Below are 13,626 nucleotides of genomic sequence, written 5' to 3' on the forward strand. Positions count from 1 at the left end.
GTACAATTGTTGTGCCTTTTCTCTTTTGCAAGTAAAATTTTTAGAGTATCTCTTATAGTTTGGTTTTCAGTTTTATGGGAGAAATTTATTTTTGTAAGATTTAAATAGTAAATAGAAGTAATGCAGCCGAGAGATTACAGAAAATCGAATAGTAATGTGCAATAAATTGAGTAGCATGTGTGTTTTGACCCAATTCCATTTTTTCCATCTGTTTTTCTTTCAACCATTTTATTTTTTTCAATGGGCAGGGCCACGTTCCTCTTGCACCAGGTCGCGATCTTGACTGGGAAGAAGAAGTTGCAAAAGCACAGTGTTATAAATGTGTCTCAGTTCCCTCAGACCATCCACTGTATATTCTGTATACGTCTGGAACAACAGGCTTGCCTAAGGTAAAGGACTATCTGTAGTCTAAGTGTCTGTGACCAACCTATTTGCAGTTCCACTTGAGAAAATATTTAATTAAAAAGGTTGAAAATGTTTGCCAGAGCTCAGTGCTGTAAATTATAAGCATTGCTAGAAATGGTTTAATCTCATTTATTCACATTTCACTAGTTTAGAGTGTCTAGGAATAAATATTCTTTGTTTATTTAAATAGTAGTAAAATGAGGATAAACGGCATTTACTTCAAAATGTTTGTACAGTATAAACTTTTGAGGACAGCAGAGTATCTTATCCATTAATACCTTCTGTGTTTTAAGTGTTTCAGATAAGCGTAATACAGTCATTTAATAGCAAGATTAGTTAATATATCACTTGTGTGATAAAGTTTCTTGCTGAATAGTCTTTGCTTATTCATTATTTACATATTAGCTAATCTTCCAGTAGGTAAGATGTAGTGAATGCCATTTTAGATTAAATGAAATTAAGCATGTTCTGAAGGCTTGTGTTACTGAACAGTTCAGAAAATGTAATTCCCATGAAAATCAAAGTTTAGATTGAATAAGTGAAAACTAACATAGGGCATTCTTTGAAAATGTTTACTTTCGAATGTCAATTAGTCTTAATGATCTATTTTTAAAAGATCTTATTTTAAAAGCAAACTCTTGAATGTTTGCTTGGTACTTACTGTTCTCTTTTCAAGCGTAGAAGACAAGTGGAATATAGTTTTCTGATGGTGGTCTTACCACCACAAATTCAGAGACAATATCGCACATCTCTGGGTGTGGCAGTGCTTAGACTACTACTAGAAAATAATTTAATGATGTGGCCTATAAAGTTCAGAATCTGTAGGGAGACAAAGGAAAGCAAACATCGATTTTGCTGGAGAAAAATATCTTCTGCTTTTGCCTGGAATGTTGTCACTTTAAAGCAACATATGTATATTGAATTATTTAATTATATTGTCAAAAGGTCCAAGATAAGATCCTTTGTTACAACAGGTATTTGCCTTGACTGTTAGTTTCAAATTATGGTATCTCAGAGATATAAGTTCTTAGAAGTGTACTTCACTGTGTTGGGTCTCTGGAGAAAAATACAGACACCTTGAATGAATTGCTCTTATAAGAAGGAGATTGTCAACTAGTGCTAAGCTACAGTGAGTAATTTAATGAATAAAACAACTTTTTTATTCATTTAAGGAACTTACTTTTAAATGGTCATGCAACTGAAATTACTCCCTTATGACCTTCGTAACAAAATTTTTGTTAATCTCAGAGCAGCCTGGAGAAGAGAAGGCTTCAGGGAGACCTTATAGCGGTCTTCCAGTACCTCAAGGGGGCCTACAAGAAAGATGGGGAGAGGCTGTTCAGTAGGGCCTGTTGCGATAGGACAAGGAGTAATGGTTTTAAAATAGAGGGGGGTAGATTTAGATTGGATATTAGGAAAAAAATTTTTTACAATGCAAGTTGTAGAACACTGGAACAGGTTGCCCAGAGAGGTGGTGGAAGCCCCATCCCTGGAAACGTTCAAGGCCAGGTTGGATGAGGCTCTGAGCAACCTGATCTAGTCGGGGATGTCCCTGCTCCTTGCAGGGGGGTTGGACTAGATGACCTTTGAAGGTCCCTTCCAACCCTAACCATTCTATGATTCTATGATTCTAAGTATAGAAGTTGAGACTAACAAAGGCAATCTGCTTTCTGAAATTCGTGAAGTGTTAGTTAACCACTCTCTGCTGCGGCAATCTCCATTTTAATGAGTTAATATGTCTCTACAGTCCCTCATTTCTTGCACAAGGCCTGAAAGTGCCTATTTTGTTCTATTGACGACATAAAGAGAATGTACCGTGCCTAGTACAGACAGATAGCTGCATTGTAAGGTCTGCACTCTAGACATTTGTTTGTTCTGATGAATCTCATCTGAAGTTTAGTTCAGGACATCAGGACATAGTTTACTTAATTCTTTCTTCTAGAAACTGTGTGCTAGAAGATGATGAAATGTATATTAAATATACAAACAGTACAAAATATTTCAAAATTTTTCCTATTAATGGTGTTCCAGAGCCAGTTTTTGGCTTACCAAGGTGCATGATGCTTTTGACACTGTCCCATTCTAATTTTCAAATCCCACTTTTAGACTGGGACTAGGATGTTCTTTGTTTTGTATTCGTATGTATACTTCAGGCTAAATATTAAACGTATCAAAAAGAGACATCTAGTTGAAGCCAATTTTCTGACATCTTTAAAAACAATTAGTGCAGAGAGAGGGGTATGTTTCAGGGAGTAATTCACCTCAGTTATTTTAGGGATCGGCTACTCCACGAGTGCTCCTCTTTTCCAGTGTTGATACAGAGAGACTAGGCAATGAATTTAAAACAGGCCTAGCTCGCTTAGTTTAAGTGAGGTAAGTACTCAGTCTCTTATTTATTGTTAGCATATGTTGACTAAATATTTGTGTATCTGATTTTAATAAGAGAATTCTAGTTTTGCTAGTTACCTTCTGAAAACTGTTGTCATCTAGGCCTTGAGTTAGGTTTTTATGTTTGTTTTCTTGTATGTTTTTTATTTATTTGTTTGTTTTCCGAAATTACTTCCTCAGTGGGAATGCTAACAGAACCATGTACTTGTTGGAATGGATCCCTTTCGTAAGTGAGGAGTATTGGAATTAGACAACTTTAAATCTATTGCTGCTAAAACCCTAAAACGTCATTGAAGACAGGAATATCATTGCATCCTGCAGATGATCTTAAATATTGAAATTTTCTCATTTAGGGTGTTATCAGACCAACAGGTGGCTATGCAGTTATGCTGAACTGGACAATGTCTGCTGTATATGGACTCAAACCTGGTGAGGTAATTCTGTTTAAATGTCATGTGAATTTTTTTTAATGCCTCTTAAAAACTCTACACTATATTTATGTTTTTATTTCATTTTAGGTGTGGTGGGCAGCTTCTGATTTAGGCTGGGTTGTTGGTCATTCCTACATTTGCTATGGGCCTCTCCTTCATGGGAATACTACAGTTTTATATGAGGTATGATCCATTCTAAAAAGCCAGCCTTTCAAAGGTAGCGTCTCCTCCAGTTGGTGATCCTGATGATCCTGTTTATGCCTGTCCTTTCTTCATGCCACATGTTTAAATTGTGTATGTATCTTCAGTGTTTATATTCTCCTGTCTATTACAGTACTGCTAAGGATAACTTCCTTCGCTGTCCTTCAGACTTGTCTACATCCTCTGTATGACTGGTGATGGTCAGCGGGTCAAGGAACTCCAAAACAACAGACCTAGACATGGCAGATGGTGGAGTGTACCTGTCTTGCTAAGGCTTCAGCCACAGGCCATTAGACTACCTTTATTATGGATCTAGGAGAAGGCGTTTTGCGTGTCTGGAGATGACAAATTCTTACAGAATCCGAGTTGGAGGCAATTGGGAGCTCTATGATTGGAGCTGGAACTTTTAAGGAGACTTGTCTCTTCTTTCCTCCCCCTGTCAGTCAAGGCACCTGAAGCCAAGACTCTGATGACATTCAGGCCTTTGTCCTTCTCCTTAGGGAAAGAAACTCAGTAGGGTGGAGAAGAATAGTCCAGTTAGGGTGGCCTGCTGCATCCTAACTTTGGTGCTCAAAAAAGCAGTCATTGTTACTTTTTCAGAACTTATTATTGATTCTCTAATCACCAGGCAAGACGATACAGTGTTGCTTGAAACATCATCTTTGTTCTTCAGGGAGTGAATGCGGTATCCATCAGTGACAGTTAAAGACATGTTATGTACAAGCACTGACATGGTTAGCTCTTAAGCATGCAGAGACTTGGTAGTCTGCATTGACCTGACATTAGGAATTCTGGGTGTATCCCAACTTCTTCGACAGTGTGCAGCATGACACCCACTTAGTAATTGTTCTGTCTTTTTCAATAGTCCTAGAGGCAGAAGTTGTTTTAACTCTGCCATCGTGACATGCTGATCACCTCTGTTGATTTGTAGTGGTAATTAGAAACTTGTAAACCATTAAGGGAAATCCAGCAGTAGCTTAGAGCATATAAGAACTGCAGAAGTATAGTGAATATACTGGATACTGAGGGCGTAAGAAAGCACGTGAAACAAGCTTTGATGACATTGTGATTATAGCAGTTGTTGTTAGAGCATCATCTGTATCCAGGGCTTCACAAGCAGGGGAGTCAGCATGATATGGTGGAAACATACTGTTTTACAGACCATCATGGGTGCAGAAGTTCTGCATAAGGAAATTGATATTATGATTAAAGTTTCTCTATCTTCCTGCTATTACGCCGTACAACTGAAGATGACCATACTAGAACAGAAACAGTTTGTTACTGTTTTCAGAAACAAGCATTATCAAAACAATCCTTTGGTGTTTGCACAACCAGTTAAGTTGGTATTGGTTGAGATGTGCTTCACTGTTATGAACTTACACGCTGGTGCTGGGTTTGTGCCTGCTGGTGCTGGGTTTGTGCCTGAATTTTGAGTAAATATGTTTCCAAATCCTGGGGATACTGAAGAAGCATGGTCAGTTGTAGTAAGGCGAGTTTCCTTCCAAAATTGTTTGAATGCTGCTGCATCAGGCACTACAGAACTGACTATGGCTTGCTGCATCCTGTTTTGGGAGTTGGAAGTATACTTCTGTGCTCAAAGTTACTCTCTTTATAAACACTAAAAGTGAGATTCTCACAAACAGAAGGTGCCTCTTGAAGTGGATCAAGAATTCCTACGTCCAGAAATACAGTAGTCATTAGGGGTGTGTCTACATGAGTCTTCTGATTGTCATTGCTTATTGATTTGGTTCACAGAGTGATTTTAGACATACGAATGACATCTTTACAGAGAAAGCTAAGACAGCAGATTTGCCTCTTGGGATAAAAGAGTAGGATCCATTGAGTGGAACTTCACTGCTGTGAAGTTTTCCAGAGCAAATGAAAAGTACACGTACCAACAGAAAGCTTTAAAACTGAAGTACTTCTTGTGCTATGCAAAAGGGCCAAATGCTATGTGCAACTTTATATTTGCTAATGACTGACAAATGCCTGCTTGTTCTGACTTTCAGCTACTCATTTATTTCTTCCAAGCTTTTGCTTCTGACCTCTTCACCAGCCCTGTTTCTTTTGCTGTCCACCCTGTATGAACAGCATCTTTCTTATAACTTTATTAAAATTATTCTTCCTTTCCTACTGCTGCATTTTGCAGTAGTGACAACCATCGCATTAACCTCCCAGAATACTGAGCAAGGGGCAACCTGGAGCTTGGCAGCACGTGCTCTGAAAGGCCCAAAAGTTTCTCCAGCAGATGCACCACCCTGTTGCTAATGTCAAGCCTGCTGCCAAGTGGGAGAGGACTGAGAAGCAGTGTTGCACTTATTTCAAGTAGATGAAGACCATGTTCTTGATGAGGTGGCAAAACCATGCTTCAAGAGGTGGCACAGTGCGTGTGCTACTATCACAGAGATCTTGAACAGATCTTCAGGGGAGGGGAGAGCACTCCACTAAGCCTGCTGCTCATGAGCACATCCATGCCCTTATTCCTAGGACCAACAATCAGGGAGAAATGTTCAGGGAAAAGTGTGCCTACAGTGCTGCACACATCTACATGCCTGCAGCTCCCAGAGGATCCCCACAAGACAACATACAGGAACATCCCCTCTCTACCCTGGCAGGCAACGGGAACTGCAAAATCAGTGGTCTAAATGCCCACCCGAGTAAGTGTCGGTGCTCCTTTCCTGTACATGTTTTGAGTGTGGGACTGTGTTTAAGAGGTTTCTGGAAGAATTAGGGCACCGGCTGCAGAGCTACAGAAAGGCAATGTAAGTCTCTGGATTGACTGTGAGAGCTGCTGTGCCTTGAGAGACAATTCCCCAGGGGCTGTGAGGGAAGTTTGTGGAGCAAAAAGCTCCGTCAGAGACCACCTGCCCCATCTCAGCTCTGCCTGCGTGCCAGGCACAGTCCCGGAAACTGTGTAAGTCATGGACGTGGCATGCCTTGATAACAGCTCTCCTAGGCTTCTGCACAAAACCCCAGCCACACTGTCTCTTCCTCTCCTTAAATGCACTGTATAAAGGACCTGCCTTGTGGTGGTAGTGGTGCTGGTACTTCTGGCCACATGGTCAGATCCTATCCTTGCCCTACAATCAGCTGCTTATGCAACAAATAGCATTCAGGATGGTACCATTTATTTGAAATGCAACAGTTAAGTTACTGGTTGTTGGCAATATATTATCTCTTCCTCTGCTCTAAATCATGCTCAGGAAAGGTCGTAAAGGGAAGGGCTTTGCAGGCTTGGGGTAAGGCGTAGCTGAATTAGCCAGGTTTACCCAAACCAAGCAAATTGAATGCAGCAAGGGAGTGTGTGAAGCACATTAAGTGTGGAGGAGGGGAAAACTAAGAACAGAGAGAAGTATTGGGAATCAGTTCCTTTTTAATCATTGCATAACATTTGTCTGCTTGAAAGACACTGGTGTCCAGTGGTATTGTGTTAAATGGTTTGATGTACTCATCTGCTCTGATTCACACTACTTGCTGTGTAAACAAAGTGTGACACTATATGTGCTCACATTCATGTTTCATGTTATTATTTCATGTGGTACTAAGTTTATTTTTACCAGAGCATGTAGTAGGAAGACTGATAATCTCTCATAGAATAGCAGATTATGCCTAGCTGACATCTGTGTGGTTTTCTTTGTACAAAATCCTGTTGTTTATCATTTTTGTTACAGAAAAATGTAAAATAAGAAGCAAAATGCAATGTTTAAAAGCAAAGCAAATATTGAGGTCTTAAAAATGTGTTTTGGAATGTGTTCTTGTCTTTGTGGTTAACTTTTAACGTTGTGGTTAACTTTTAACATTGTGGTTAACTTTTGAAAGTGTTAATTTTTTCTTCTGTTTGTGGAAACACTGTGGGTAGTGTGTTAAGTTGTTCTGTGAAATAGAAAATGAGCTTTTGTCAGGATGTTTTTTTTCCACATAATTTTGTGATACGAGGCAAAAAACTTTGGTTTTTAGCTTCTCGGCATTGGATTGACTTTTCAGTAATTTCTCAGAAAAGCAGGTTTGCAAAACAAGTATTTTTTTTTAAATATTAAAGTACACCAAGTGTTAACAACAAGCACAGGGGGTTTTTTCCCTAAACGGCTAAGACAGAGAAGCTCGCAGGCCTTAGTGCTTACTGCAATGAGTGCAGCAGCTGGAGAAAACTTAAACAAAAGCTTATTCTTAATTTGAATCTCAGTGTACTTTATGTCTGGATAGACTTACTTACTTTCAGTGAAAGCCTGAGAGCTTGCAATGAATTATGTGATGCAGAGAATATCTACAGTGGAACTGCAGCGTTCAAAATTAGCTATTCATTTGAGCATTGCTTATGCTTAGGTGTTTTTTGAAGAGTCTCCCGTGTGCTAATCTGGTGGAATATAGTTGCTTCTGTGAATTTATGAACCAGCTCACTGTGGAACTTCAGAAAGCTTTTGAGTCAATGACAAGTGTCAGCTTGCTGATTACAGGAGTGACGCTTGGTTCTTAATGCACATACAAGTTCTGAAGGACATTAGGAAGTAAGGTTATTTCTAGGGCACTGCAAATTAAAAGTAATCAAGTAGTTTTTTAAAAAGGGAGGAAGGCATTTGTTTGAAAGCAGTAGGGCAAAATCCCTGGAAAAGAAAAAAGGCAGAATTCAAGAGGAACAAATAAATGAGAGAATATATTAACTCATGAGGTAAACTTCGCAGAAAGGATTCCTTAGTAACTAAATGTATCTTTATGTGGAAAAGGGACTGCAGTAAATATACCACAGTTCATATGTTCAAATACGTGCATTTGTATAGATGGATAAAAATGTCCAGAAGAACTAACGGTATATACTTGTGTACTTGAACTTGCAAATAACTCCAGATGCAGGGGTGGATTTGTGATATTTTGTAGTACATGTGTACATACTGCACAGCTGTCATACCTTTTGCTCATCCTAGAGGACACGCTTGGCAGATTCTTCCTGTATGCTGTCCATGTAGGGCAAGCATGGATACATCTGTGAGAACTAAAGGTTCACAAAATAATTTGGGGATTGTTTTTTTAATATCCTGAGTTAAGTCATATAGTCTCTCAATTAACTACTTACAAAAAAAAGATATCACTGCAGTCTTCTTTCTGTTGTGCATAAAAAGATTGTTTTTCCTGTGAAGAAAAGGAACAGTCTGGACACTCTTTTCTGCATTATTGTGGTGGCAGAAGAGACCACTGTGAACAAGAGAATCAAGCTTTGGCTCTGAAAAATTAGCTGAAATATGCATGGATTTGTATACCGAGGTATTCAGTGTGCATTTTTCACCTGCCTTTCCTGAGGTGAAGGGGTGAGGAAGAATAGTCTGTGCTGCAGTTAAATCCCACAAGACTCCATTTTTCCCTCTCCTGTCAGGTGGTAACAGTCTTTGATATTACATTTTTATATATGTAAAAACCCTGTGAAATCTTCAGAAATTCAGTATCCTTAAACAAACAAAACTCCTGTTACTTATTTTGACCTTGTTCTGTTGTCTGGAAATGAAGTCTTAAAAGGATGTGTGGACATCACTGTAAGCAATACTTAAGTACTAACATGCTGTCCTTCAATCTTGAATTTATTTTCCCAGCAACTTAAAATATTTGTGTAGGTAACCAGGGTTAATAAGTATGTTCAAGATTTAAGAAGCAGAAATATACTATAAGAAAAGAATATTCTTTACTGATCTTACAGTAAATGTTTTTGTTAGATAGTATGAGTCAATATGTGAGGTTAATTACACAGAGAACTCCAATTATAAATGACTTTTGATAGAAAAATAGAAATGAAATAGTAAAAAAAAATGGAAAGAAATAGTTTTTATTCCTTTTAAAATTTAATTCTGTTACAGAAGAGGTCAATTTTCTAGTTTGTCTGGAAAAACCCCAGTGATTTCCCACTAAATTGATAGAATTTTAAGGCAGGGGACCACTGTGATTGACTTCTCTCATATTCTGAACAAAAAGGAGCAAAACCATCACCCAGTAGCAGAAATGCACATTTATAGAATCACATATCATATTAGCTTGAGTATTAAATTACTATAGTCTAATTAATGTTTAAACACCTAATAGATGTTAATTAGATTCTTCATTCCAAAGGGATTGACTCATCACCGCCACACTCGTTAAGTGGAAGAAGAAAGCTGTGTGACAAAAATGACAGTTTCTCAGAGATAAGAACACTTTGGTGTTCTTCTTTTTGACCACTAATAGCCTGGGCCACATTAAAACTGTTGCATGAATTCGACAGAAGAGAATCTCTGAAACAAAACTGCAATGAAGAGGTTTTCATTCTAGCAGGTGTAGAATAAGACAAGGATGAACGAGGAGGAAAGTGATGAGTTCCTTCAACAGTCTCTGTTACATAGTCATCTTACAGTGAAGTTTTATCTCTGTGTGAATGTGTGAAGATCAAGATGGTTATTGTCATTATAAAGGCACTTCTGAATCTAAAATGTGTAGATTTTGGAAAATAAAAAGAGTAAAAAATCCTATTTCTTTAACTGTATTAAAGAAAAATCAGAATTAACATCTGATTGACTTACATGTCTGCTTTGTGATTTTCACGCTTGGTGAGAACATTATTAAACAGTGATAGTACATTTCCCATTTTTCGTTCTCTGAGATGCTGCCAATTGAGTCTTCAGACAGTGTTCATGACATCAGTGTCGTCTTTTTGAGGATTAAAAATAGGAAGAAAAGGAAGGCTGCTGTACGCATAGGGAGAAAAAATAATGTTTACGAAGAGGAATAGTGTATAGTTTTTCTTCTGCTCAGAAGACTGTCTTAACAGTGAATATTCATAAATTTTTAGTCAGAGTTTTTCCTAAATGATTGCCTAATGATGGGGTTTGGGAGTATCAGTATGCTATTTAGGTAGAGAGAAAGAACATCATCCCCTTTGCTTAGGGACAGTCACTGTTGAATATAAACTGTGCTGACTTCATACCCTCACTTCTTAAAGTGATCTGTTTATTTTAAAATTACTTAGTTGGTGACAACTTGTAATTTTAACTATTGCTATGGAAACTACATGCTTTCAGTTTTTAGTTGCTGTAGCACCATTGTCAGGAATGTGAAAACTGTAATGACTTTCCTTTGAATACGGCAAGGTTGGTGGTGAGGTTTTTTTAAATAATATGTCCTGCATTGTTCTTCTCCAAGGTATGACAAACTTCAGCTATAAATATGCTACTTGAAGTCTCATAGCCCATTCTAGATTCCTCTTGCTAGTGGAATCTCAAGCTGTAAGCAACAAGACAGCATGAAGAGAAAGTCTCACTACTACCTGTGACCCTGTGACATCAGGAAAAAAGCAGCATTGTAGTTCCAGTGTTTGGGACTTTGAATTGAAGCTAGGGTAAGGAAGAGAATGCCCGCACTTGCCAACGAGCCATGCATTAAGGACTTTTGTAGCGGTCTAGGAAAGAGAAGGAGCTGTTGTCCCACGCAGAGCTGTAGCAAGACATTGCTGTGCACGTGGAGCCTTCCTCAGAACACTTACTGGGATCCTTCTAGTCCCTGCTGTTGGAACAAATCCACAGGGTATAGAACAACAACAACAGGGTTAAAATTACTCTTGTTTGGCACAGCTGTTAGCAACTTAGGGGCATCCAGCCTTTCTGCAGTTCTTGTAAGCCATCATCATCAGCTTACAAAGAAAGCGCTGCCTCTGGATTTTGCCGGTTTTGTGATCTTTATGCCATCATCCATGCTGACTGTATTTGTGGAGCGAATTCAGTAGGACATACCATCTCAAGTCCTTAGTGGAGGTTTGGCAACAGAGCCAGCAGCAGAAGGATGAATGCCTCTATGAACATTTCCTTTTGAATCCTAGTGTGGCAGGATTTTGTGTGTGCTTTGGTGTCAGCAGGTTTTGGTGACAGTGAGTTTCATGTATAACATTTGCTATGCAGAGAGAATTTCCTCCTCATATGTTTGAATTTATGTTTAACTGAATAGCCCCTTGTTGTTAGGAGTTGGACAGAAAGGGCATTGCTGAGCTGTTATCAGTGAGCTGTTGATTATTTCATTATAGTTCCTCTTATATGTCTTTTTCCTCACGTAATCCATCCCAGTGGCTTCTGATTTTCTCCATAGGAGAACATTTTTATCCTCTTGATCATTCTTGCTGCCTGACTATGGATCTTCTTTCATAATCATGAATTATCCATCAACACATTCTGTCTGAGTATGTCTACTCAGCTGGTAGACATCTGATAAATTACATGCTAAATCTAGGTACTTCCAGAAAGACATTCCTATCTGTCTATGGGTCTCAGGGTCTCTTGGTAGGTTATTAAAGAAAGTTTTTTCTGCTTGAATCCTCCTTGCTGATAGAGGAAGTGTCTGTTTCTACTTTTCTTTTTTAAGTTAGGTGAGGCAGATCGCTCTCTGACTGCCTTTTTCTTGTTTACCGTGCTCTCAGTTTCTGTCAACCGCGGATGTTATTGCCGGTAACTTTAAAAATAATTTTTAATCTCCAGTATTGATGCAAATACTGAATAGCAACAGGTCTTGAACTGATCCCTGCAGAAATCCAGAGGAGGCATCTCATTTGCTCATAGTCCCCAGGTGACTCAGCAATCTGTCAGCATATTCTGAATTTAATTATCCTGTGCTTTATTGTTTATATTACTAACTTTTTAAAAATCAAAATTGCATGTGGTAATAAGCCTCTCATGGCATCTTGCAGTACTTCTTGAAATTTTTGTATAATAAATGAGAACTTTCTTTGGCAATTTTATTTGTAGTTTTTTAGGCTCTGAAATTAATTTGCACTGTCTAAGATTTGTTTTGCTTATGTCAGTTTTTGTTTATGGATTTGTTAAACTCTGAACAGCTGCCTAGGCACTGGGGAAGTTTTTCTGCAGAATCAGTAAGAATACTTTACAGCTGGGCCAGACTTACTTTTTTTTTCCTGAATGAATATTTTAAGTGTTGCCTTATTCTTTGGGTGTTATTTCCTATCGACTGTCAGGGGAACTTTCTATTCCCTTCCTTACACTGTTTACATTTTGTTTGTTTTTCCTCTCTATCTGAGGATGGTACTTCTCCAAACCAAAGCTGCTGTAGCTTACCTGTGACACATAAATATCAACCTGTCAAAGCCCCGCACGCCTACCCATGCACTCCTGAAGGTTTAACTGCTTGTATTGAAGATGCTTTCAGGTTGGAGCTTGCTGGAGATCGTAGGCACAGGCATAGTTGCATTGTAGCTTGGTCAGGGACTGAGGGTGAGGGCCTGAGCGTAAATCATCTCCTAAGCAAGGGGAGGCTCTTTTCCACTCTTCTCACAACTCTAGTGTTTTCCCAGTGGTCTGATCCAAGGTTCACAGCTGCATCATGGCAAACCTGGCCTTGAGCAGTGGCAGGCAAGCCCCTAGGAGGGAGTGGATGTGCTCAGGGCCAGTACAGCCTTTTTGTAGGCTCTGGACATTTCCATTTGGTTAAAAATATCAGCCTACAGTATTACTGGCAGACTAATCAATTTCAGATTGCTCCAAAATTAGGTTTGTTGGTGTCTGAGATGATTACAAATGGTGCTAGTTCGGTGATGTAATTAATTAATGAGAAGTTTATGGACATAGAGAATTTTTCACAGTCTGAAACCATTTGTTTAAGTGTTAGTGATGTGGGCTTGAATTCCTAACCAGATGATTGCAGATCTGAAGGCATAGTGAACGTTATAGAGTGATGACATGAACTTGATTAAATAGGTTCATGAACAAATATTGATGAATACTTGGATATGTTAAAGCAATGAAGAAGTGTGCAAGGAGGAAGCTTAAAGATAGTCTGGTGAAAGATTTTTCTTTGGGAACTGTGCATTATATGACAGAAAAAAGGACATAACTCACTTTTTCGACAAGCAGACAGCATTCTTTTGCATTGCTTTTTGGTAATTTAGGATAGGATATTACCAAAAAGAGAGGTTTTGGCATTGCTACTACTTTGACTGGGGAGTGTTTCCTTTGTTTATTTTCTCTCCATTTGCTTCTCACCACCTCTCCATCCTTTAAAATAAAAAGCTTTTTGATTATATTCTGTTTTGTCTTGGTTTTGGTTTTTTTTTCCTTTTATGGTGATCCTGTGGTGCAGCACTCCTCTCACAAGCTGGGGAGGGGCTGCAAAGCCAAGGGTACGTATCTGACCTCAGGCATTCTGTATTCTTTAAATCTGCCAAATGGTTCATCGGAGCTCTTGCCAG

The 13,626-nt window shown here is 38.7% G+C and overlaps 1 protein-coding gene across 1 annotated transcript in view; it reads left to right on the top strand.

Annotated features, from left to right (window-relative positions):
* Positions 1-13,626, top strand: part of ACSS3 (acyl-CoA synthetase short chain family member 3) — an 89,538-nt gene that overhangs the window by 23,586 nt on the left and 52,326 nt on the right. The window contains exons 5-7 of the mRNA XM_086740054.1: positions 249-389; positions 3,147-3,227; positions 3,312-3,407. Coding sequence (XP_086596180.1) covers positions 249-389; positions 3,147-3,227; positions 3,312-3,407 — 318 coding nt within the window. The remainder of the gene's footprint in view (positions 1-248; positions 390-3,146; positions 3,228-3,311; positions 3,408-13,626) is intronic.

Source organism: Chlamydotis macqueenii, chromosome 1 (genome assembly GCF_036417535.1).
Source record: "Chlamydotis macqueenii isolate bChlMac1 chromosome 1, bChlMac1.mat, whole genome shotgun sequence".
NCBI lineage: Eukaryota > Metazoa > Chordata > Aves > Otidiformes > Otididae > Chlamydotis > Chlamydotis macqueenii.